General features: G+C 46.5%; 2 protein-coding genes across 2 annotated transcripts; both read left to right on the forward strand.

Annotated features, from left to right (window-relative positions):
- Positions 1-1,997: 1,997 nt before the first annotated feature.
- Positions 1,998-3,903, forward strand: LOC310985088 (E3 ubiquitin-protein ligase TRIM21-like; the record flags this gene model as incomplete). The annotated part of the gene is made up of 1 exon (XM_083970540.1): positions 1,998-3,903. The coding sequence occupies one exon, from the start codon at positions 1,998-2,000 to the stop codon at positions 3,681-3,683; it is 1,686 nt and encodes a 561-aa protein (XP_083826666.1). The 3' UTR covers positions 3,684-3,903.
- Positions 3,904-9,815: 5,912 nt separating this feature from the next.
- On the forward strand, positions 9,816-11,504 carry LOC310990514 (E3 ubiquitin-protein ligase TRIM21-like; the record flags this gene model as incomplete). Its single annotated transcript, XM_083977915.1, has 1 exon — positions 9,816-11,504. The coding sequence occupies one exon, from the start codon at positions 9,816-9,818 to the stop codon at positions 11,502-11,504; it is 1,689 nt and encodes a 562-aa protein (XP_083834041.1).
- Positions 11,505-25,574: the final 14,070 nt, after the last annotated feature.

A 25,574-nucleotide genomic window follows, 5' to 3' on the forward strand; every position in this document is an offset into this window, starting at 1 on the left:
AGCAGAGAGCAGCGCAAAGACCTTTACATAGCCTTCATTGACCTCAGCAAAGCTTTTGATACCGTCGACCGTGAGCTGCTCTGGCAACTGCTTTCCAAATTTGGGGTACCACCCAAGTTCCTCTCCATCCTGCAGCAACTGCACAACGGGATGCATGCCAGAGTCCTCACCGGAACCTGGAGACAGTGTCAACCTAGAATACCGTCTGGACGGTAACCTCTTCAACATCCGACGCCTCCAGGCTCACACGAAGACCAAGACCAATAAAATCCACGAGCTGCAGTACGCTGACGACTGTGCAGTCCTAGCACACAGCCCAGAGACCATGCAGCAGGATCTCAACACCCTCTCCTCCCTGTACCAATCCTTTGGACTTCAGGTCAACACTCAAAAAACCGAAGTCATGACCCAACTCTCTACCCAACCTGCCTCCCCCCCGTGCTTTCATTTAAATGGAATCCCACTTAAAACTGTCGACCACTTCACCTATCTCGGCTCCACACTATCCCAACACTGCAGCCTTGACACCGAAATACACACCCGCATCAATAAAGCCTCATCAGCCTTTGGACGCCTGCGCAACAGAGTTTTTGAAAACCGGAACCTGAAGGTCAGCACCAAGGTCGCCGTCTACCACGCAGTCTGTGTTTCAACCCTACTCTATGGGGCAGAAACATGGACTCCATATAGACGGCACATCAAAAACCTGGAGGGCTTCCACATCCGCTGCCTTCAGAAGATCCTTGGTCTGTCGTGGGAAGACCGCACTCCCTACACTGAAATCCTGAACGGCACCAATTCCATCTGTATGGACGCAGCCGTTGCCAAAAGACACCTACGGTGGATAGGACACACCATCCGAATGCCTGACCACCGCCTGCCCCACCAAGTCCTCTATGGCCAACTAAGTGCTGCAAAGCGAGCCCCTGGCGGACAAAAGAGACGCTACAAGGACTACACAAAAGACCTGCTAAAGCGCAGCACCATCAACCCCACGCAGCTTAAATCTCTGGCACTTGATCGACCAGCCTGGCAGGCCGCCTGTGCCAGAGCAACCTCGTCCATACATGACGGCAACCAGCAGAGGAGGACCAAGAGACGAGCCCAGCGACACCAAAGGGCAGCCGGCATCCAACCTGCATCCGGGCTCCCCTGCCCAGATTGCGGACGGATGATCGGCTCACGGATCGGCCTCGTCAGCCACCTGAAGTGGCACCAGCAACAACATCGCTAACCCCCCTCCCCCACCACCCCTCCCCACCCCAAGAAGCAAGCGTCATCATCGTACACGATGGACAGCTAAGAGAAGTGTGTGTGCGAGTCTTATAATAGATCCATGGTGAGAGTGTGTTTAGCTAATGTAGCTAACTGTTAGCTAGTAGACTTGCGACATTATAGCTTGCTAACTTTGCTAGCTAGGCTAAGTGATGGAGCGCAGGGATCTGGAGGTGGAGAGTTTGTTTCGGTGGTGGTGGACGAGTCTCCTCGTTTTTCTCAGACGTTTGATTGACGGATCCTAATAGCCTATCACTGGTAGATGAATCATGAGCAAAGTGACGCATAATTTGTGCGCCTGCATTATCCAATGTGAAAAAAAACTACCACACTTTCATCCCGGATTTACTCTAAAATAGAATTTTGCACAAAGTTTGGGCTACATCGTCTGATAGATGAGTTATTACACTAATGTTAAGACCCACAGTGGGCTCGAATTCAATTTTCTTTTCTGACTATCTTTAAACTGTTTAAGCCAGAGTGTCTCAAACTTCCTCCACCACGCCCCCTACAGGTGGAAAAACTTCACAGTCCTTCAGCCAATATTTCTATCAGCATTAACAATGAAACCAGAAGAACTGATGAAGAAGGATCCATGTTGAACTTTATGGAAATAAACAGGTCAACAGAACGGCCCGCCCCCCAGGTAGAGAACCACAGTCTTAAAGACACAGAACAATATTTTAAATGAATGTTTGTTTTCTCTCCCTCAGTGTGTAGACATGTCTGCTGCCAGCAACCTGAGGTCTGAAGATCAGTTCCTGTGCTCCATTTGTCTGGATGTCTTCACTGATCCAGTCAGTACACCATGTGGACACAACTACTGTCAGAGCTGCATCACTCAGCACTGGGACGTTAATGTACCATGTCAGTGTCCAATGTGTAAAGAGGTTTTCTATTCAAGACCTCAGTTGAAGATCAACACTCTGCTCTCTGAGGTTGTTGCTCAGTTCAGACGTGAAGCTCAACAGAAAACCAGCAGCAGCAGCTCAGAGCAACAAGTTTCCAAACCAGGAGAAGTTCCCTGTGACGTCTGCACTGGAACCAAACTGAAGGCCCTGAAGTCCTGCCTGGTGTGTCTGACCTCCTACTGTGAGACTCACCTGGAGCCTCATCTGACACTGTCAGGTCTGAGGAGACATCAGCTGATGGAGCCTGTGGAGAACCTGGAGGACAGGATGTGTAGGAAGCACGATAAACCTCTGGAGCTGTTCTGTCAGACCGACCAGACATGTGTCTGCATGCTCTGCTCTGTTTTAGACCACAAGACTAAGGAGTTTGTTCCTCTGAGAGAAGAATATGAAGGAAAGAAGGCAGAGCTGCAGAAGACAGAGGCTGAAACTCAGCAGATGATCCAGAAGAGACGACTGAAGATTGAGGAGATGAAACAGTCAGTGAAGACCAGTAAAGCTGCTGCAGACAGAGAGAAAGCAGAAGGTGTTGAGGTCTTCACTGCTCTGAAGGAGTCTGTTGACAGAGGCCTGAAGCAGCTCATCAGGGAGATCGAAGAGAAACAGAAAAGCTCAGAGAAACAGGCTGAAGACTTCATCACAGAGCTGGAACAGGAAATCTCTGAGCTGGAGAAGAGAAGCACTGAGGTGGAGCAGCTCTCACTCTCTGAAGACCACCTCCACCTCCTCCAAAGCTTCCCATCCCTGAAAGCTGCTCCACCCACCAAGGACTGGACAGAGGTCAGAGTCCGTCCACCATCATATGAGGGGACTGTGGTGAGAGCTGTGTCTCAGCTGCAGGAGACGCTCCGTGGACAGATGAAGGAGGTGAAGGAGGCTGAGATGAAGAGGGTCCAGCAGTTTGCAGTAGATGTGACTCTGGATCCTGATACAGCAAATCCTGAACTCATCCTGTCTGATGATGGAAAACAAGTTCATCATGGTGATGTGAAGAAGAAACTCCCAGACAACCCAGAGAGATTTGATAAATGTGCCGGTGTTTTAGGAAAACAGAGTTTCTCTTCAGGCAGATTTTACTTTGAGGTTCAGGTTAAAGGAAAAACTGACTGGACAGTGGGAGTGGCCAGAGAGTCGATAAACAGGAAGGGACAAATCACACTCAGTCCTCAGAATGGTTACTGGTCAATATGGTTGAGAAATGTAAATAAGTACACAGCTCTTGATGACCCCAGAGTTGATCTCAATCTAAGGTATGGTCCTGAGAAGGTGGGGGTGTTTGTGGATTATGAGGAGGGTCTGGTCTCCTTTTATGACGTAGATGCTGCAGCTCTCATCTACTCCTTCACTGGCTGCTGCTTCACTGACAAACTACACCCACTCTTCAGTCCTGGTCTTAATGATGGAGGTAAAAACTCTGCCCCTCTGATCATCTGTCCTGTCAATCAAACTTCTCAGATCAAAACATCTGGTTCTTTGCAGAGGTTGGTTAATTTTTAATTCAGGGAACACATGTAAATATTTAGTGTCAATACTGAACAATGTAAATCTTTATGTTTTCTACTGAGTTAACCTTCATCAGATCATCATCACACAGGAAAGTTAACTGTGTGATAACTGCTGTTTAATCACTTGTTACTTTAGTCAATTTGATTAGATCAGTGGAAACACGTAAAATGGTTTACCACTGAAATGAATCTGTAAATTTACTGAGTCTGGTTTAGGGAGTTAGAAGCAGATGCAGGTGACTCTTGTGAATATGAACACATCTTTATCAGAGACGCTGTAACTGTTGACAAAAGTTGTATATTCATCCAGACAGATTTACCTGTGTAGAAGATTATGACACATTGAGATTGTTGTGTTTAAGAGAAAAAGAAAATCATGTGAAATGTAAGTAAAAGCACAATAAAGAAACAGAGATATCCAAATAAAACCTGATTATTCCCCTAAATACTATTTCTCTATGTAATCAATAATTACTTAAAAGTAATATTTTGGATATTAACACCCACTGCACAACTGCACATTATTTAATTGGTGCCCAGTGTGAGGTAGTGTAGTGTCAGATATATTAACAGACTCACACACACTCATCCTGATTTAAATCATTAATAATCTCTGTTAACAATTTCAATAAATTGATCAAAGGAAGGAGGAAAGGGAGGAAGGAAGGAAGGGAGAGAGAAAGAAAAGAATGAAGAAAGGGAGGGAGGAAGGAAGGAAGGGGGAGGGAGAGAGGAAGGAAAAAATGAAGGAAGGAAAGGAGGAAAGAATGAATGAAGGGAGGAAGGAAAGGGAGGGAGGGAAGAAAGGAGGAATGAAGGAAGGGAGGGAGGAATGAAGGAAGGAGGGAAGGAAGGGAGAGAGGAAGGAAAGAATGAAGGAAAGAAGGAAAGGATGAAGGAAGGGAGGGAGGGAGAGAGGAAGGAAAGAGTGAAGGACGGGAGAAAGGAAATGAGGAATGAATGAATGAAGCAAGGAAGGAAGCAGTGACAGAGGTTTATATCCACCAGGAGTGTTAGTTATCCAATCAGAAGAAGGAACAGAAATTACATCATATTCTCACATCTGATCAGAGTGAAATATGATTCAATAGATCAGTGATCAATATTCACCTGCTCGTTAATCAATGATTCACCTTCACATTAAAAACACTGATGTGGATTATTGATCACTGAAGAACACGACCCCACAGAGGTCAGAGCTCTGAGTCTGTTCGCTCCACAGACCAGATCCAGATCCTGGTTGGCCCCCTTACCACCCTTACCCCTGCCGTTGAACCGGCCTGCCCTTCCTTCCCATGAACCAGTCTGCCATCCAGTCCTCCCATTAAGATGGCCTGCTCTCCCTGCCTTTCCTCCCACCAGATGTGGTGAGGGATCCCTCCTCTGTTGCTCACCCTGAGGTTTCTCCAATTTTTCCCAGTTAAAAAGGTTTACTATGGAGTTTTCCTCAGTCGATGTGAGGGTCTAAGGACAGAGGATGTTGTTACGATGCCATGTAAAGCCCTTTGAGACAAACTTTTGTAAAAACGGGCTATACAAATAAAATTGCCTTGCCTTTTGTTGATAATAATCAAAACACACAGATCCACAAAACCGTGGGTTCTTTGTAAACCGAACAGAGGATGGACAAGGTTTCTGGTCTGAGATCCGGACCCGAGGGGACCATCACTCACCGTGGGGGCCATCAATCACCGTGGGGACCATCAATCACCGTGGGGACCATCAATCACCGTGGAGACCATCAATCACTGTGGAGACCATCAATCACCATGGGGACCATCACTCACCATGGGGACCATCAATCACCGTGGAGACCATCAATCACCGTGGGGACCATCACTCACCATGGGGACCATCACTCACCGCGGGGACCGTCACTCACCAGAAGGCAAGGCAAGGCAATTTTATTTGTATAGCCCGTTTTTTACAGTTTGTCTCAAAGGGCTTTACATGGCATCGTAACAACATCCTCTGTCCTTAGACCCTCACATCGACTGAGGAAAAACTCCATGGAAAACCCTTTTAACAGGGAAAAATCAGAGAAACCTCAGGGTGAGCAACAGAGGAGGGATCCCTCACCCAGGACGGACAGACGTGCAATAGATGTTGTTACAGACAAAATTGTTTACAGTTTATGACACAGAATGTGCGAAATATGGAAATGTTAGCAAGAGTTGATGAAGGCAGCCTCTGGTGGGGGGGGGGCAGGGAGAGCTGGCCAGCTCAATGGGAGGACTGGGTGGCAGACTGGTCCATGGAAAGGGAGGGCAGACCGGTCTAAGTGCAGGGGACAGGGCGGGAAGGGGACTGTCACTTACCGGAAAGTGACTGTCACTCACCGCGGGGACCGTCACTTACCATGGGGACCGTTACTCACCAGAAGGGGACGGTCACACACAAAGGTATTGTTTATTGTATTTTATTTCATCCAGGGACAGTGCACATGAATTGGTCTTAACTGAGGGGACCGTCACTCATCGAAAAGGGACCGTCACTCACCATGGGGACTGTCACTCACCGCGGGGACGTCACTTACCATGGGACCGTTACTTACCATGGGGACCATCACTCACCAGAAGGGGACGGTCACACACAAATGTATTGTTTATTTAATTCTAATTTATCCAGGGACAGTGCACATTAATTGGCATTTCTGTAAATGCACCAGTGTTAGCCAAGTGGCTAATTTTCAACTGTGCACGATGTTAACTGCCGGCCTATAAAAACAACACAGTAGTGTATCTAGAACACATAGGCCTATTTCTAAAATGGTGAAGTATATACATATAAAACAGGTAACAAATGGACAGGAAGGGAGAGAGAGAGAGAGAGAGAGAAATAATAATACAAGCAAGGCACCTGTTGAGACAGATCTGGTAAATCTACTACAAGCCAATTTTTTATACCAGATTTACGTAGTGAAATTTTACCACATTATCCCAACTTAAGAAGGAATGTTTGTCCAGGATACTGCAGTGATGATGTCGGAGGGGTTTCTTATCCTCCACCTTCATAGCTTGCTTATACCCAGAGAGAATCTGTGTTAATGTTGTCTTACAGGCCTGAGATCAGCTGGTGAGACAGTATGTGAAATGGGTCATTATCGTTGCATTAAAATACAACTTTGCAGCTTCTGTGGTTAGACATGGTCATATATATAAAATTTGCAAGGTTGCATTTGATTGTTTGCGTGACATTTTTTACTTGTTTTTTAAATGGCCCACTGTATCCCTGAATATGGTTCTTAATTTTGTTTATTCCTATAAATTTAAGGTGTGTTATACAGACTGTAGAAAAACACTCATTAATAAATGTATTTTTCGTAATCATTCTATCTTTTAGCTTCAATGTTATATTCACATAAAAAATGAATTTTCTTCTCTCCCTGATGAAAATTAAATTATATATTTCCACATTCTCTTCATCACAAAGTAAAATAACATCATTAATCACACAAGAAATATAAACACAATGTTTTAACCAAAGTTGTTGTTATAATAATGATGAATTTTATTTATAATGCATTTCAATTAATTCAAAAGCAAATCTCAAAATATTACATAAAAATGAGTCAATAACTGTACATATGTAAAAAGCAACAAGAGATTAGCTGTGATCACACATTCACAAGTTGCAGTAAAGATCTAGAAGAAAAACAACAAACCAAGCAACACAGAACCTGAGGTATTAAACAGTGACAGGAACTTGACACCTCCCACCTGTCAAATGCACCTCCACGGCTTCACCTTTTCCCCCTGTTTACAAGATAAACTCTGCTGTTTCACAATAAAAGCACAGACACATCTAGCTGCAGTGGGAGGAACCGGAAACTGGAAACAGGAACCAGAGGAACGTTGAGCGTCAGCGTCCAGAAGTGAAAGTAAAGAGTGAGAGGAGGACGACTGAGCTGCAGCAGAGACGAGACAGAAAGTCAAAGTGAGTCCATCAGGTGTTTGTCAGCAACACAGCAGAGTCTCTACCAAACACTGGTGAGTACAGCTCATCATATTCACTGTGTGAGCAGCAGCTTTAACACTGAGCTTCATCTCTACTCACTCTCTTCATGTCACACTGACTCTAGTGAACTGGCTCACAACAGACCTGAGGCTGTTCGTCCACAGAGACACTATAGTCCACTTTAAACTGTCTCTGTGTCTCTGCTCAGGACTTTTACAACTCCTCACTCAGTCTCGGAGCTTCACTCTCTACTTCACCTCATTTCCCGCTTTCATGCTGTCAAGTTATCACTTCCTACTGCTGTTTTACTTCCTGCAGCTCTTTCACAATAAAAGCCTCACACTGTTATTGTGAAGCAGCCAGAGGAAACACAGTGTCCTTGTCACTCAGCTCAGCCCTGTCAGAGGTTTTCTCTTTCAGTGACGTCATGAAAAGATTAAACATATGATTCAAAGTGACTGTAACTAATATCATGTTAGAACAGTCTTCATATTTATTTATTTAATGATCTATTTATTTTATTATCTGATTTATTTATTATCTATTAATTATCAGAATGTATTTCACTTCAAGCCTTCCACTCTAAAGAATCCATTGAACAGTGCCCGTGCACTTAATCTCTTATTATAAGCATAACTCCTGCACTTTATTTGTCTAATTTCTTGCACTTTTATATTTCAGTGTTTGGTTTGTTATTGTTCTCTATCAGTCTATATTCACTATGATGTGTGTTGCTGCCTTTCTTGGCCAGGTCACCCTTGTTAAAGTCCCAGTGTGTAACTTATTTGGCTTTTTATTATCAAAAATCAAATATTGCTTTCATAAATACGTATTTCACTATAGTCGAATAACAGCCGCATACAAATGAAAGCTTTCTGGTTCCTTAGAATGAGTTGTTACAAGTCGTTACAAATACATAAGTGGGCGACGCACCGAACCGAGGCGGCCATGTTGCATCGTGACCGTAGGTAACCACGGAAACTCAGCGGAGCTGTGGGCTCGGCCTGTTAAAACTGTCACCACTGTGTAGTGTGAGGAAGGACGGAGGCACTGGTGTTGCATTCAGGTGCAGTCAGGCAGACGGCCGTCGGCAAACCAACCGGATGTCATTTTACTCCACCAGAGAAAGACGGTAAAACAATACCACATCACCATGACAACATGTTGTCAGACCACTTGTTTACATAGACGCTTGTTTATGCTGTTACATGCAGCGTCTGTTGTCTGTCTGACGTCTGCCCCATTTCACGTGAATGCAACATCAAGAATACGTTCAGATATGCAACCGCACCGCTAGATGGGGGGAATTCCTACACATTATACCTTTAAAGAGGTATTGAGCTCAGTTCGGTCTTTTATCTGGTTAAATGAATAACTAATCAATTAAATATTTGTTTAGGTGTACAGAAATGGCCGTTTGTCCTGTTTGTCGCGCCTCCTTCCACGAGTTGCTGCACGAGTTTAACCGAGTAAGGAAAACAAATTTAATTGGTCGTTATCGAGCGGGCAGGATATTCAATGTTTGGGGCAGGACCGAGCTCGGTGTGTGTATGTCTGTGTGTGTGTGTGTGTGTGTGTGTGTGTGCGAGTCTTATAATAGATCCATGGTGAGAGTGTGTTTAGCTAATGTAGCTAACTGTTAGGTAGTAGACTTGTTACGTTATAGCTTGCTAACTTAGCTAGTGAGGCTAAGTGATGGAGCGCAGGGATCTGGAGGAGGAGAGTTTGTGTCGGTGGTGGTGGACGAGCCTCCTCGTTTTTCTCAGACGTTTGATTGACGGATGACGGATCCAATATCACTGGCAAATGAATCGTGAGCAACGTGATGCATAATTTGTGCGCCTACATTATCCAATGTGAAAAAAAACTACCCCACTTTCATCCCGGATTTACTCGAAAATAGAATTTTGCACAAAGTTTGGGCTACATCGTCTGATAGATGAGCGATTACACTAATGTTAAGACCCACAGTGGGCTCAAATTCAATTTTCTTTTCTGAATACTTTTAAACTGTTTAAACCAGAACTTCTCAGACGTCCTCCACCACGTCCCCTACAGGTGGAAAAGCTTCACAGTCCTTCAGCCAATATTTCTATCAGTCATTAACAATGAGACACAGAACATTATTTTAAATGAATGTTTGTTTTCTCTCCCTCAGTGTGTAGACATGTCTGCTGCCAGCAACCTGAGGTCTGAAGATCAGTTCCTGTGCTCCATCTGTCTGGATGTCTTCACTGATCCAGTCACTACACCATGTGGACACAACTTCTGTCAGAGCTGCATCACTCACCACTGGGACGTTAGTGACAGGTGTCAGTGTCCAATGTGTAAAGAGGTTTTCTACTCAAGACCTCAGCTGAAGATCAACACGTTCATCTCTGAGATGGTGGCTCAGTTCAGATGTGAAGCTCAACAGAAAACCAGCAGCAGCAGCTCAGAGCAACAAGTTTCCAAACCAGGAGAAGTTCCCTGTGATGTCTGCACTGGAACCAAACTGAAGGCCCTGAAGTCCTGCCTGGTGTGTCTGACCTCCTACTGTGAGACTCACCTGGAGCCTCATCTGACACTGTCAGGTCTGAGGAGACATCAGCTGATGGAGCCTGTGGAGAACCTGGAGGACTGGATGTGTAGGAAGCACGATCAACCTCTGGAGCTGTTCTGTCAGACCGACCAGACATGTGTCTGCGTGCTCTGCCCTGTTTTAGACCACAAGACTCATGAGTTTGTTCCTCTGAGAGAAGGATATGAAGGAAAGAAGGCAGAGCTGCAGAAGACAGAGGCTGAAACTCAGCAGATGATCCAGAAGAGACGACTGAAGATTGAGGAGATGAAACAGTCAGTGAAGATCAGTAAAGCTGCTGCAGACAGAGAGAAAGCAGAAGGTGTTGAGGTCTTCACTGCTCTGAAGGAGTCTGTTGACAGAGGCCTGAAGCAGCTCATCAAGGAGATTGAAGAGAAACAGAAAAGCTCAGAGAAACAGGCTGAAGACTTCATCACAGAGCTGGAACAGGAAATCTCTGAGCTGGAGAAGAGAAGCACTGAGGTGGAGCAGCTCTCACTCTCTGAAGACCACCTCCACCTCCTCCAAAGCTTCCCATCCCTGAAAGCTGCTCCACCCACCAAGGACTGGACACAGGTCAGAGTCCGTCCACCATCATATGAGGGGACTGTGGTGAGAGCTGTGTCTCAGCTGGAGGAGACGATCCGTGGACAGATGAAGGAGATGATGATGGAGGCTGAGGTGAAGAGGGTCCAGCAGTTTGCAGTGGATGTGACTCTGGATCCTGATACAGCAAATGCTCATCTCATCCTGTCTGGTGATGGAAAACAAGTTCATCATGGTGATGTGAAGAAGAATCTCCCAAACAACCCAGAGAGATTTGATGAATGTGCCTGTGTCTTAGGAAAACAGAGTTTCTCTTCAGGTAGATTTTACTTTGAGGTTCAGGTTAAAGGAAAAACTAAGTGGGATGTGGGAGTGACCAGAGAGTTGATCAACAGGAAGGGAGTCTTCAGCCTGAGTCCTGAGGATGGTTACTGGACGATATATTTGAGAAATGGAAATGAGTACAAAGCTGGTGCTCGCCCCCCAGTCCGTCTCAATCTGAGATCTGGTCCTGAGAAGGTGGGGGTGTTTGTGGATTATGAAGAGGGTCTGGTCTCTTTTTATGACGTAGATGCTGCAGCTCTCATCTATTCCTTCACTGGCTGCTGCTTCACTGACAAACTACACCCATACTTCAGTCCCTGTAATAATGATGGAGGTAAAAACTCTGTCCCTCTGATCATTTGTCCTGTCAATCAAACTGTTCAGATCAAAACAACTGGTTCTTTGCAAAACTTGGTAGATTTTTAATTCAGGGAACCAATGTAAAAAATTTAATGTCTATACTGAACAATGTGAATCTTTTTGTTTTCTACTGAGTTAACCTTCATCAGATCATCATCACACAGGAATGTTAACTGTGTGATAACTGCTGTTTAATGACTTGTTACTTCAGTCAGTTTGATTAGATTGATGGAAACAGCTGAAATGGTTTATAACACATTATTATGAAGGAGTATGGGGATTCAAACAATACCCTAAATGTGAGGCTGTGCAAAATAGAGCCATGCGGTATTTTCTTGGCGTACATGAATTCACACCGACTCCAGCTGTGATGGTAAATCGTAACAGGATTGCAACTAAAATTTTTGAGTGGGACACTCTGACTAATGTGGCATGGGACAGGGAAATATATGATATCTTGCTGAGAGCTGGATATGAAGACCGTTATTATAACAAAGAGAAAGTGGAGATTAACGTATTAAAATAAATTATTTTCCAACAAAGTAAAGATACATGGGCATTAGATATTTGGGGTAAACCAAAACTGCGTACTTACTGCGAAATAAAACAGGTATTTGGCCCAGAAAATTATGTTTTATATAATTTGTCTAAAAAGAAAAGAATGCTATGTGCTCAATTGAGAGCTGGTATTCTTAGTCTTCATATTGAGACAGGCAGATATGTTGGCAAAGCAGAAGACGATGTAATTTGTAATTTATGTGACATCCAAGAAGTGGAGAATGAAATTCATTTGGGTTCTACTGTCCTTTCTATGACTCTGTAAGACAAAACTGTTTAGTAAGGTAAATCCATATAACAAGTTTGTGTGGTTGGACAATACTGAGAAGCTAAAACATCTTTTTCAGTTAAATATATTTGCATTTTCTTTATTTCCTGAAAAGGCCTGGGTAATGAGATGAAGAGCGATATACAGATGAGTACTGAAAGTAATATTATGTGTCAAAACTGTGTGGCAGGGAACACCAACAGGAAGGACTATCTAGTCTTTTTTTCTTGTATTTGTCATTAAATTTGTCTTGTAATCCCATATGGGATGGACCAGTGGTGGCATGACACGAAAATAAAAATTCATTCATTCATTCATTCATTCATGGAGGTTGTTGTGTGAGAAATCAAAAAAAGCATAAAAAATGTAAGTACATAAATGCACAACAAAGAAACAGAAATATCCAAATAAAACCTGGTTATTCTCCTAAATCCTATTTCTCTATGTAATCATTAATTACTTCATATTAATATTTTGGATATTAACACCCACTGCACAACTGCACATTGTTTAATTATTCATTAAATATTCACCCGCTCATTAATCAATGATTTACCTTCACATCAAAAACACTGATGCTGATTATTTATCACTGAAGAACACGACCCCACAGAGGCCAGAGGTCAGAGCTCTGAGTCTGCTCACTCCACAGACCGATCCAGATCCAGATCCTGGTTCAGATCCAGATCCAGTTCTGACCCAGAAGCCGTTCACTGAGCATCAACTGATCGTCTACAGTCATTGGATCAATAGAGACTCAGTAGAATGACAGTGGTGATGTTACAGGTGCAATGACATCACCTGGCCACCAGGTGTCAGCAGATCACAGTCTGACACTGATCACAGAGGAGAGGGGGCGACTGGGGCTTTTATTTTTAAGTGACCGTAATTTCATAGTAAAGTTTTCATTTCAGTATATGCTCAGAAATAAGAAAAAATAATATAGAAAAATACAGGCTAGGTGACTAGGACTGTCTTCTTCCACCTGTGCAGTATCACTAAGATTAGGAATATCCTTTCCTAGAGTGATCCTGGAAACTGGTGCATGCATTATCACTTCTAGGCTGGACTACTGCAACTCTCTCCTGTCAGGATGTCTGAAAAACTCTCTAAAGAGTCTCCAGCTGGTCCAGAACGCTGCAGCGAGGGTTTTGACAGGAGTTAGGAAGAGAGCTTCTCTCCACTGGCTTCCTGTAGGATTTAGAATAGACTTCAAAATCCTTCTGCTGACTTATAAGGCTCTTAATAGCCGTGTTTCCACTGCAGGAGTTCCTGGTAAAGGGAGGGGGTAGGAACTTCTACAGGAACCGTCCTCTCACTCGGCCCTCTCGGTGGCCGTGTTTCCACTGCAGAGTCGGACCCCGCGGTCGCCGAGTCGAGTTTCGATCGCCGCTTAATCGCTGTGCGACAGTTTCGACCGTGACGTCACCCAGGCAGGTCACAAGTACATGCACAAAAATCATAACAACAACGGAGAAGGATGGAAGGAGCTGAGGCGGTAGGCGCGTTTCTGGTTTGTGTGTTTGTGCACATGGCGGTTGATTGTAATCCTACTTGAGTTTTTTTTTTTTTTTTACTTTTCACGGCATTGTTTTGCGGCGTGATGGATCCCCAGTGTGTCGAGGTGCGCTGATATTTTAATTTCGCCCCGATGACTCAAACCCCCTCTGAATCTCCTCGGTGCCATAGACTGCATCAATGTCTGCACCTCACCGTGTACATCTTCCTGCTGTTTTCTTGTTGTTTACAGCGGTGTCTGCTAGGCTAATGCTCCCCTTCTGCTCCCCCTTTTAAAAATGCCGGTTGTTTTGGTGCTTTCTGGTGGCGTCAGAGCCTGCTCTAGCTTTAGCCAATCAGTGCCGCGTTAACCTCGAGCCCCACCCAGGAGCTATTCAGGGCCGAACGGAGTACCTACCCTGGAGTAGGTACTCCGTTGGCCCCCGTAAAAGTTCCTGTAAATGGCCCTGTGGGGGAGGTTCCTGCAGTGGAAACACGCACCAACGGGGCTGGCCCCATAAAATTACCCCGAAGTTCCTGCAATGGAAACACGGCTAATGATAAAGCTCCATCCTATCTGAAAGAACTAATCATTCCTTACTGTCCTACCAGAGCACTCCGCTCCCAGAATGCAGGTCTGTTAGTGACTCCCAGTATCTCTAAAAACAGACTGGGAGGTAGAGCCTTCAGTTACCGGGCTCCTTTACTGTGGAACTAGGGGGACTGTCACTCACAAGGGGGACCGTCACTCACCAGGGGACCCCCACTCACGAGGGGGACCGTGACTCACAAGAGGGACCATCACTCACTAGGGGACCGTCACTCACCATGGGGACCGCCACTCACTAGGGGGACCATCACTCACCATGGGGACCATCATTCACCTTGGGGACCATCACTCACTAGGGGACTGTTACTCACTAGGGGACCGTCACTCACTAGGGTGACCATCACTCACTAGGGGACCGTCACTCACCATGGGGACCGTCACTCACCAAGGGGACCGTCACTCACCTTGGGGAACGTCACTCACCATGGGGACCGTCACTCACCTTGGGGACCGTCACTCACTAGGGGACCGTCACTCACTAGGGTGACCATCACTCACTAGGGTGACCATCACTCACTAGGGGACCATCACTCACTAGGGGACCGTCACTCACCATGGGGACCATCACTCACCGTGGGGATCATCACTCACCATGGGGACCATCACTCACCACGCGGACCATCACTCACCAGGGGGACCGTCACTCACAAGGGGGACCATCACTCAAGATGGGGCCGTCACTCACTAGGGGACCATCACTCACCGTGGGGATCATCACTCAAGATGGGGCCGTCACTCACCATGGGGACCGTTACTCACTAGAGGACCGTCACTCACTAGGGGACCGTCACTCACCATGGGGACCGTCCATTTCATTTTCATTTATTGTTTATTTGTGACGGGACTTTGCATATTAATGAACATTATAAAAAATGTAAATACACCAGATTTAGCTCAGGGCTAATTTCCATCCGTAGTCCCGCGGCACACATAACGACAATTATACAAAACATCAATAACAACATTTATAACATTTAGTATGGTACGAGTACCATATCACAATATCACAATACTATTACACAAATCACATTACAAATTTAAACCTTAGCTGCAGTGGAAAGAGCAGCATTGTAATAATAGGTTCGGGAGCTGTTAGGAACCATTAAAGTGCATCTGTTATAAAGTGCTATTATTGCTTACAAAAAGTGCTATAATAAAGTGCTGGATTTTAAAGTGCCAGAGGTAAAGTGCCTACAGTTTTGGTAAGAAGAGAAAAGAAATATATTAAAAAAAAACAGAAGAAACAAGTATACAAGGCACACACGCCCACACGTACTCACACAAAAACAAGCATGCCCTTAATGTTGGCAGGCTTGGTTGTTGGTAAGCCATATTTTCAGCTGTTTTTTGAATGCTACATATGTTGATATTTCCCTTATGGCCAGAGGTAGCGTATTCCACATTGAGCAACCATGGACTGATAAAACCTTCTGTGCGAATGCTGTTCTCCTAAACTGAACCTCACAGTCACCTCTGGTGGTAGCTCTCGTTGTTGTTGCGCTATTTTTCTTTTTAATAAAATGGCCTAGTGGTGGAGGTGCCAACCCATTTAATGACCTGTGAATGAGACAGGAACTTTTGAGTAGTTGGAAGTTCTCGAATGTCAAGAACTGATATTTTTTCAAAATTGGGCAGAGGTGGAAAGACTGGGGCTTTTGATCAAACACCTTGATTGCTTTTTTATATAGCTGTTTAATAGGTTTGAGAGTGGTGACTCCAGCAAACATCCAGGTTGTGAAGCAATATTCAATATGTGACAGGATCAAGCAGTGTAGGTAGGCTTTTGCCGCCTCCGTTGTAATAAAAGGTCTGATTTGTTTAAAATTTTGTATATTAAATTTTAAAGTGTTGGTTATTTTTTTGGAGTGTTTCTTAAAGGTGAGGTTGGAGTCCAGTAACACCCCAAGGTACTTAAAATGGGTTACTGACTCCAATTTTACTCCGTTCAAGACAACCACTTTTTCAGACATTGGTGGCTCAGTGTGTTTTGTACCATTTCTGTCAGGACCACTATGTCAAAATAATATTTATTTACTTGCACAGTTTAGTTTGGCGGTATGGTACTGTTCTGGGACCCCCTGCTCTTCCACGCGCTTGCGTGGAAAGCCTGAGGCAGGAAGAGCACCTTCCTGCCCTTCACGAGCCATCATGAACGGCATAAGCAGGGAGCGCAGCAGCAAAGAAAACCCAGACAGAGCAGAGCAACCAACAAGATACAATGACAGGAGGAGCTGGGGTGGAGGTGGGTTGCAAAAAAGCCGGCAGAGGAAGCAGCAGCAGCAAGGGAGGTGATGTCGGGCTAGAGTAGTTTAAATAGCGCGCTCTGAATGCAGTTCCCCAATAGGAAGCAGCCACGGACAGTCAGCTGAGCCATCAGCTGATCTGCACAGGTGAAGACAGTTAGGCTGTGCTGATTAAGAGCTTGACGTCATGGCCTGCCAGAACTAACGCTACGCTCAATTTTTGGTGAACAGCATGTGCACAGTTTTTTTTGTATTTAACATTAAACACGAATTACATAACCAGTCTTGAACCCTAGTCAAAGCATCAGTTAAGTTTTTTGCCGTTGTCTTTGCATCCTTTCCCTGAGTATAAATCACAGTGTCGTCAGCATACATCAAGACTCTAACATCTGGACAAATATCAGGAAGATCATTGATGTACATGGAGAATAGCAAAGGTCCCAAGATTGATCCTTGTGGGACTCCAACATGACAAGCTTGGTGGTGAGACATGACATTGTCAATCTTGACTTGCTGCGATCTATCTGACAGATAGGATTTAAACCATGATATAGCTTCATCAGAAAGATTAAAATGAGTGAGCTTGTTTAAAAGAATTTGATGGTTGACAGTATCAAATGCTTTTTTGAGATCTAAAAACACTGCACCTACACAGGGGTTCTTATCCAGTAACCCTTTAACATTCTCAATAAAAAAACAGTTTGCCGTCTCGGTGGAGTGATTGGACCGGAAACCAAATTGCATGCTGTGAAGTGGGGTAAATCCTTTATCAAGGTGTTTAATAAGTTGGGCTGCTACCCATTTCTCAGCAACTTTTGAGACGATAGGCAGGATGCTAATGGGCCGGTAGTTGGCTACCTGTGTTTTTGATCCAGATTTAAAAACAGGTATCACCGATGCCTTCTTCCAGGAAGACGGAACTTTTTTCTGATTGAGTGACTGGTTAACCATGAGAGAGATGGGCCTAGCTAGGACATCTATATGTGTCTTGATGAAGTTAGTGTCGACACCATGAATATCCTTAGCTTTAGAGTTTTTAAGAGCTGCAATAATCTTTTTTACCTCCATCTCGGTTATGTTTTCAAGATGGAAAACAGGGTGACTTTCATTAATCTGGCGGGGTTGAATTGTGGACGGGGTAAAGAGCCTTGTGATATCAGTTACACTATCTATAAAATAATTATTAAAAATATTAGCTATCATACCAGAATCCTTTACCAAGTCATTGTTCACTTCTAGTTCAAGTGCTTTGGTCTCTTGTTTATTCTTGCCTAGTAATTTGTTCAATATTTGCCATGTTTTCTTCCCATTGCCTTTAGCACTTTCTATGATGGAAACAAAGAAATTCGCTTTGGCTTTCCTCATCATTTGCACAGCTTTGTTGCGAGCATGGGTAAATTTCAATCTATCTGTGGTCAGACCAGTTTTCAGATGCTGCTTAAGTAGCACATCTCTATTTTTAAGTAGATTTCTACAGTTCTGATCTAGCCAAGGTAGATTTTTACCCTTTTTTGCTCTGTGGCCTCCCTTGCGGGCAAAGGCTGACATAATCTCTTTTAGTTTGTTAATAAAGGAATTACTGTTTGTGTCTATGTTTATTGAGGATAGTGTTTCCTCCCAGTCTATTCTGGTCAGAGCTTCCTTGAGGTGAGGTGCCTGACTCCTAGGTACAACATTTGTAATGGATGAGGTAGGTGCCCTGTGCGTCTTAAGCCTCTGCTTTGTGAGCTTTCTAGAAAAAAGGGTTATATTATGGTCAGATATACCGTTCAAAAAATTAAATGTCTTGGCTATCCTCTCAGGCTTATTAGTAAACAGGAGATCTATTCTCGTTTGGGAACTTTTCGTTATTCTCGTCGGCTGCTCAATTAGTTGTTCTAGATTGTGTTTGTCCATTATAACCTTGAGGTTTTTTCTTCCTTTTTTATCATCCCAGTTTATATTAAAATCACCTATGAGAATAATCTCTTTGTTTTTATCACAGTGATTCAGCATGTGTTTAAACTGAGTGAAGAAATCAGCGTTAGCGGATGGTGGTCGGTAAAGGCAGATAAGAGTGAATGACATTTCATTCGACAGCGTGATTTCCACACCAACACAATCGAACTTACTATCATTAGCCCATTCTAGCTGTTTACAGGTCAGGTTGTCTCTGACATAGAGCAAGACGCCCCCTCCTTTACCTTTTTCTCTGTCCTTTCTATACACATGATATCCTGGCATAGATATCAGAGCTTCTGCAGATGTTGGTTTTAACCAGGTTTCGGATATACCGAGACAGTCCAGATTCGAGTCGCATAGGAGATGTTCCATTTGTTCCCGCTTATTACCAATACTTCTTGCGTTTAAGTGACCACATAACAAACCCCTTGGTTTACAACGAGGGTCCCAGGTTAATCTGGATTGATTCAGAGTTTTAAATAGCTTGGTGCTACAATGTTTTTTAAGAACAGGGTTTCTGAGTTTTACCTTTGGATGCTTGGTTATGCTCAAGGCAAGAGTAGGGGGACTGATGTGAGTTGGTGTGGCAGACTCCGATGGTGCAGGGTCGTTGGTGCTGGTGGCCTTGGCCTCCAGCTGCTGGGTAGTTAGCCCTGGGCGCGGCCCCGCTGGATGAACCGCTGCTGCTCCATCGGTGCTCGGTTGCAGCTCGCGAGCTGCCGCCGGGGAGCCGGTGAAGGGGTGGAAGATGTCGCTGCTAGCTGCCAGCTGCTGGGTTGTTAACCCTGGGCGCAGCCCCGCTGGATGAGCCGCTGCTGCTCCATCGGTGCTCGGTTGCAGCCCAAGAGCTGCCGCCGGGGAGCCGGTGAAGGGGTGGAAGATGTCGAAGATGTCGCTGCTAGCTGCCAGCTGCTGGGTTGTTAACCCTGGGCGCAGCCCCGCTGGATGAGCCGCTGCTGCTCCATCGGTGCTCGGTTGCAGCTCGCGAGCTGCCGCCGGGGAGCCGGTGAAGGGGTGGAAGATGTCGCTGCTAGCTGCCAGCTGCTGGGTTGTTAACCCTGGGCGCAGCCCCGCTGGATGAGCCGCTGCTGCTCCATCGGTGCTCGGTTGCAGCCCAAGAGCTGCCGCCGGGGAGCCGGTGAAGGGGTGGAAGATGTCGAAGATGTCGCTGCTAGCTGCCAGCTGCTGGGTAGTTAGCCCTGGGCGCAGCCCCGCTGGATGAGCCGCTGCTGCTCCATCGGTGCTCGGTTGCAGCTCGCGAGCTGCCGCCGGGGAGTCGGTGAAGAGGTGGAGGATGTCGCTGCTAGCTGCCAGCTGCTGGGTTGTTAACCCTGGGCGCAGCCCCGCTGGATGAGCCGCTGCTGCTCCATCGGTGCTCGGTTGCAGTCCAAGAGCTGCCGCCGGGGAGCCGGTGAAGGGGTGGAAGATGTCGCTGCTAGCTGCCAGCTGCTGGGTTGTTAACCCTGGGCGCAGCCCCGCTGGATGAGCCGCTGCTGCTCCATCGGTGCTCGGTTGCAGTCCAAGAGCTGCCGCCGGGGAGCTGGTGAAGGGGTGGAAGATGTCGCTGCTAGCTGCCAGCTGCTGGGTTGTTAACCCTGGGCGCAGCCCCGCTGGATGAGCCGCTGCTGCTCCATCGGTGCTCGGTTGCAGCTCGCGAGCTGCCGCCGGGGAGCCGGTGAAGGGGTGGAAGATGTCGCTGCTAGCTGCCAGCTGCTGGGTTGTTAGCCCTGGGCGCAGCCCCGCTGGATGAGCCGCTGCTGCTCCATCGGTGCTCGGTTGCAGTTCACGAGCTGCCGCCGGGGAGCCGGTGAAGAGGTGGAGGATGTCGCTGCTAGCTGCCAGCTGCTGGGTTGTTAGCCCTGGACGCAGCCCCGCTGGGAGAGCCGCTACAGCAACGGTGGTGCCTTGGTGCCCCAGGTGAGAGGCAGTCAGGGATGGGATGACGGTGCCGGGGTGGTGGACGCCGGCGGGCCATGGCGGCGGCCTCACAGCTGCTGGACCACTCGTCGTCGGCGCGACCCCGCTGGAGGCCGACGCTGGGACCGGCTCCCCGGTCCACGTCGGCGTTGACGTTGTCGTTGCTCCCGGTGCTAGTCCGCCAGCTAGCGAAGTTGGTGCTGGGCTCCAGGCCGTCGCTAGTGGCAGCCTCACTGCTGCTAGGCTAGGAGCCGTCGGCGCGACCCCGCTAGAGGCCACCACTAGTACCGGCTCCCCGGTCCGGCTTAGGGCTCCGGCGGCTGGATAGGTGGGTGCCAGGGCCAATTCGAGGAACCGTCGAAACTCCGGTGGAGGCAGGTGAAGTAAGTCCACCAGGGCTTTGGCATATGGTTGCTTTAGCTGCGTTGACGCACTCAGCCCTGTATGAGCTAGATGGAAGGCTAGAATCGCTAGCACGCTACTAGCCTCACTGGTATGGGGAGCTAGCTGTAGTTGTGTAGATGTTGTTGTTGGGCTAGTCTTGCTAGCGTTGTCGGCCAACGACCAGGGATGTGGACCTGGGTTTAGTTCAATGTCCCCGGCCAACAGCAGCATCACGGCTAGTTGAACAAGTCCATGGTTAGTTGAGTGACCCTTGCCTTTATCAGGCGAGGACGAAGTGCTGGCGTTGCCGTTGGTCAGCAGTTTCGAGTAGAGCAGGTGTTGGCTTCTTGCTGCAGGACTGTATACACAGTCCACTGCCCCCGCTGATAGTGCTGCATGCCGTATTTGTAGAAACACCAAAGTTGCGATTATTGCTGCAATCACCAACCACCCAATCGACTGAATTGTAGCGGTGGCCCTTGTTGACTTCTTTTTTTTCGGTTTAAGCGACAAACACTCGGTGTGCTGTGCCAGCCGTCGCAACCGTGGCAGCTTTGTGGCGGCCATCTTGCGATCTCACCGTCGTTTGATGAGGGAAAACCACAATCACTCACAAGGGGGACCATCACTCAAGATGGGGCCGTCACTCACCAGGGGGACCATCACTCACCGTGGGGATCATCACTCACCATGGGGACCATCACTCACTAGGGGATCATCACTCACCATGGGGACCGTCACTCACTAGGGGACCGTCACTCACCATGGGGACCATCACTCACTAGGGGATCATCACTCACCATGGGGACCGTCACTCACTAGGGGACCGTCACTCACCATGGGGACCGTCACTCACTAGGGGACCATCACTCAGTAGGGGACCATCACTCACCTTGGGGACCATCACTCACCATGGGGACCGTCACTCACCGTGGGGACCGTCACTCACCATGGGGACCGTCACTCACTAGGGGACCGTCACTCACCATGGGGACCGTCACTCACTAGGGGACCATCACTCAGTAGGGGACCATCACTCACCGTGGGGACCGTCACTCACTAGGGGACCGTCACTCACTAGGGGACCGTCACTCACTAGGGGACCGTTACTCACTAGGGTGACCATCACTCACCGTGGGGACCGTCACTCACCATGGGGACCGTCACTCACCAGGGGGACCGTCACTCACTAGGGGACCATCATTCACCTTGGGGACCATCACTCACTAGGGGACTGTTACTCACTAGGGGACCGTCACTCACTAGGGTGACCATCACTCACTAGGGGACCATCACTCACTAGGGGACCGTCACTCACCGTGGGGACCGTCACTCACCATGGGGACCGTCACTCACTAGGGGACCGTCACTCACTAGGGGACCGTCACTCACTAGGGGACCGTCACTCACCAGGGGGACCGTCACTCACTAGGGGACCGTCACTCACCGTGGGGACCGTCACTCACCATGGGGACCGTCACTCACCAGGGGGACCGTCACTCACTAGGGGACCGTCACTCACCAGGGGGACCGTCACTTACTAGGGGACCGTCACTCACCATGGGGACCGTCACTCACCAGGGGGACCGCCACTCACCAGGGGAACCGTCACTCACTAGAAGGGGACCGTCACTCACCAGGGGGACCGTCACTCACTAGGGGGACCATCACTCACTAGGGGACCGTCACTCTCTAGGGGACCGTCACTCACTAGGGGGCCATCACTCACTAGGGGGACCATCACTCACCAGGGGGACCATCACTCACTAGGGGACCATCACTCACTAGGGGGACCATCACTCACTAGGGGACCGTCACTCTCTAGGGGACCGTCACTCACTAGGGGGACCGTCACTCACCAGGGGGACCATCACTCACTAGGGGGACCATCACTCACCAGGGGGACCATTACTCACCAGGGGGACCATCACTCACTAGAAGGGGACCGTCAATCACTAGAAGGGGACCATCACTCACTAGGGGGACTGTCACTCACTAGGGGACCATCACTCACTAGGGTGACCGTCACTAGGGGACCATCACTCACCATGGGGACCATCAATTACTATGGGCACCATCATTCACCGTGGGGACCATCAATCACCATGGGGACCATCATTCACCGTGGAGACCGTCACTCACTGGAAGGCGACCGTCACTCACCAGAAGGTGCTGTCACACCGCGGGGACCGTCACGTACCATGGGGACCGTCACTCACCAGAAGGGGACGGTCACACACAAAGGTATTGTTGATTTTATTTTACTTTATTTTATCCAGGGACAGTGCACATTAATTGGCATTACTATAAATGCACCAGTGTTAGCCAAGTGGCTAATTTTCAACTGTGCACGATGTTAATTGCCAGCCTATGAAACAACACAGTCATGTATCTAGAACACATAGGCATATTCTAAAATGGTGAAGTATATATATATAAAACAGGTAACAAATGGACAGGAAGGGAGAGAGAGAGAAAAAACAACAACAATTCAAGTAAGGCACCTGTTGAGACAGATCTGGTAAATCTACTACTTTGATTAAGAAAGCCAGTGAGTGGTGGTGGGGCTAAGCCATGAACAATTTTTCATACCAGATTTACGTAGTGAAATTTTACCACATTATCCCAACTTAAGAAGGAATGTTTGTCCAGGATACTGCAGTGATTATGTCAGAGGGGTTTCTTATCCACCACCTTCATAGCTTGCTTATACCCAGAGAGAATCGGTGTTAATGTTGTCTTACAGGCCTGAGATTAGCTGGTGAGACAGTATGTAAAATGGGTCATTATCGTTGCATTAAAATACAACTTTGCAGCTTCTGTAGTTAGACATGGTCATATATCTAAAATTTGCAAGGTTGTATTTGATTGTTTGCGTGACATTTTTTACTTTTTTTTTTAAATGTAAGGTTTGAGTCTAAGATGGTTCCAAGATACTTATATTCTGTCACAACTTGTAGCCTTTCACCTACCAAATACATGTCTGGTCCCTGTGTGTTTGATGCTCTTTTTGTAAAGAACATGCCTACTGTTTGATTTACATTTAAATGTAGGCAAGAGTTGAGCCATTTGGATACCTGTACCACGGTTGCTGATGTTCTTACCATGAACATAGATTACAGTATTGTCTGCATACATTTGTATTTCGGACTTGGGCAGGTCATTAATAGGCTGAACAGTAGAGGCCCAATTCTGATCCCTGGGGCACCCCCACATCATATTTCAGGTGATAACTCACTGAGCACTGACTTATTGGGTCCTACCTTTAAGATACGAATGGATCCAATTTATGACATCAGAAGAAAAATGAAACCGATCATTTTGCGATAAGTATGTAATGACTGATGGTATTATGGCTTCTTAAGATCTAAGAACACGGCTCCAACTACCCCCTCTTTATCCATTTTTGATTTAACAGTTTCGATAAAGAAACTGGTGGTAGCTTTTGTGGAGTGATTGGCTCTAAATCCAAACTACATAGGTTGTAGTTTATATGGAGAATTGTTAAGATTAGGGATGGGTATTGATAAGAATTTAGCGATTCCGATTCCATTATTGATATTGCTTATCGATTCGATTCCTTATCGATTCTCTTATCGATTCTCATTGGGTGAGGGAATAAAAGAGAAATGGGTTTGTTTGCATTAATGCAGTGGTTCCCAACCTTATTTGGCTCATGACCCCTTTTGACATCACAAATTTCTGGTGACCCTCAATCAAGATGAGCAAGCTCAGATATTTGTATATGCTGCATTTTATTTGATCTTGATTTATATTCAAGAAAGTGAATGTATAAAGAATATAGTTGTTTAAGATTGTCTGTGGTGTTTTTAATCATAATTTTAAAAAGAAAAATAATTAGTTTATTTAATTTTTTTTTTAAATCAATTACTAGACATTTAAGGCGATCCCATTTGAATTCCAGGCGACCCCACATGGGGTCCCAACCCCAAGGTTGAAAACACTGCATTAATGGCTCTAACATTAAAAACGTAGACAGGACCGACCTGCCTGGACAGGTTAACACTAGACCACTGTGGCTGTGGGGCAGCTGTGCTCACATGAGCAATTTTTGCGGAGTGAGCAAGTGAGCGAGCGAAAGAGAGAGAGCGCGCGAGAGAAAAGACACAGGGCGCACCATTTCACGTGGCTACGAGCAAAACCTGAAAGGAAGTGGTTAGAATAAAGAGAGAAAAACACAAAGAATAGACATGTAGCCTGTTCAGGAGACGTTGTCCTGTCCTCACGACGTGAGGGAGGGAGGACCGGTTTAGTGATGAGGAAACGTCACTGTCAGCTGCATCTGTCAGCAGCTCCGCTCCACGCTTGCCACTAACTTTATTTTGTGAGAACAAAAGGTGACATGTGGATATAAACACTAAGCACCCTCATTTATAATGAAGATAGATTGTAACGTAACGTAGCGTAACGTAACGCCATTAATCAATTAATGCGCGAGTTGCTGAACCAAACGGAATCGATAAGGGAATCGTTAAAGCAGACACGCACACGATTCCAAGAATTGATCCAAGTTGGAACCGGTTCCGAAGAGGAACTGGTTTTCGATTCCCATCCCTAGTTAAAGGTGTACAGAAAAGAAAATTGAATTTGAGCCCACTCTGGGTCATAAAATTAGTGTAATAACTCATCTATCAGACGATGTAGGCCAAACTTTGTGCAAAATTCTATTTTTGAGTAAATCTGGGATGAAAGTATGT

Source organism: Trachurus trachurus (genome assembly GCF_905171665.1).
Source record: "Trachurus trachurus genome assembly, chromosome: 1".
NCBI lineage: Eukaryota > Metazoa > Chordata > Actinopteri > Carangiformes > Carangidae > Trachurus > Trachurus trachurus.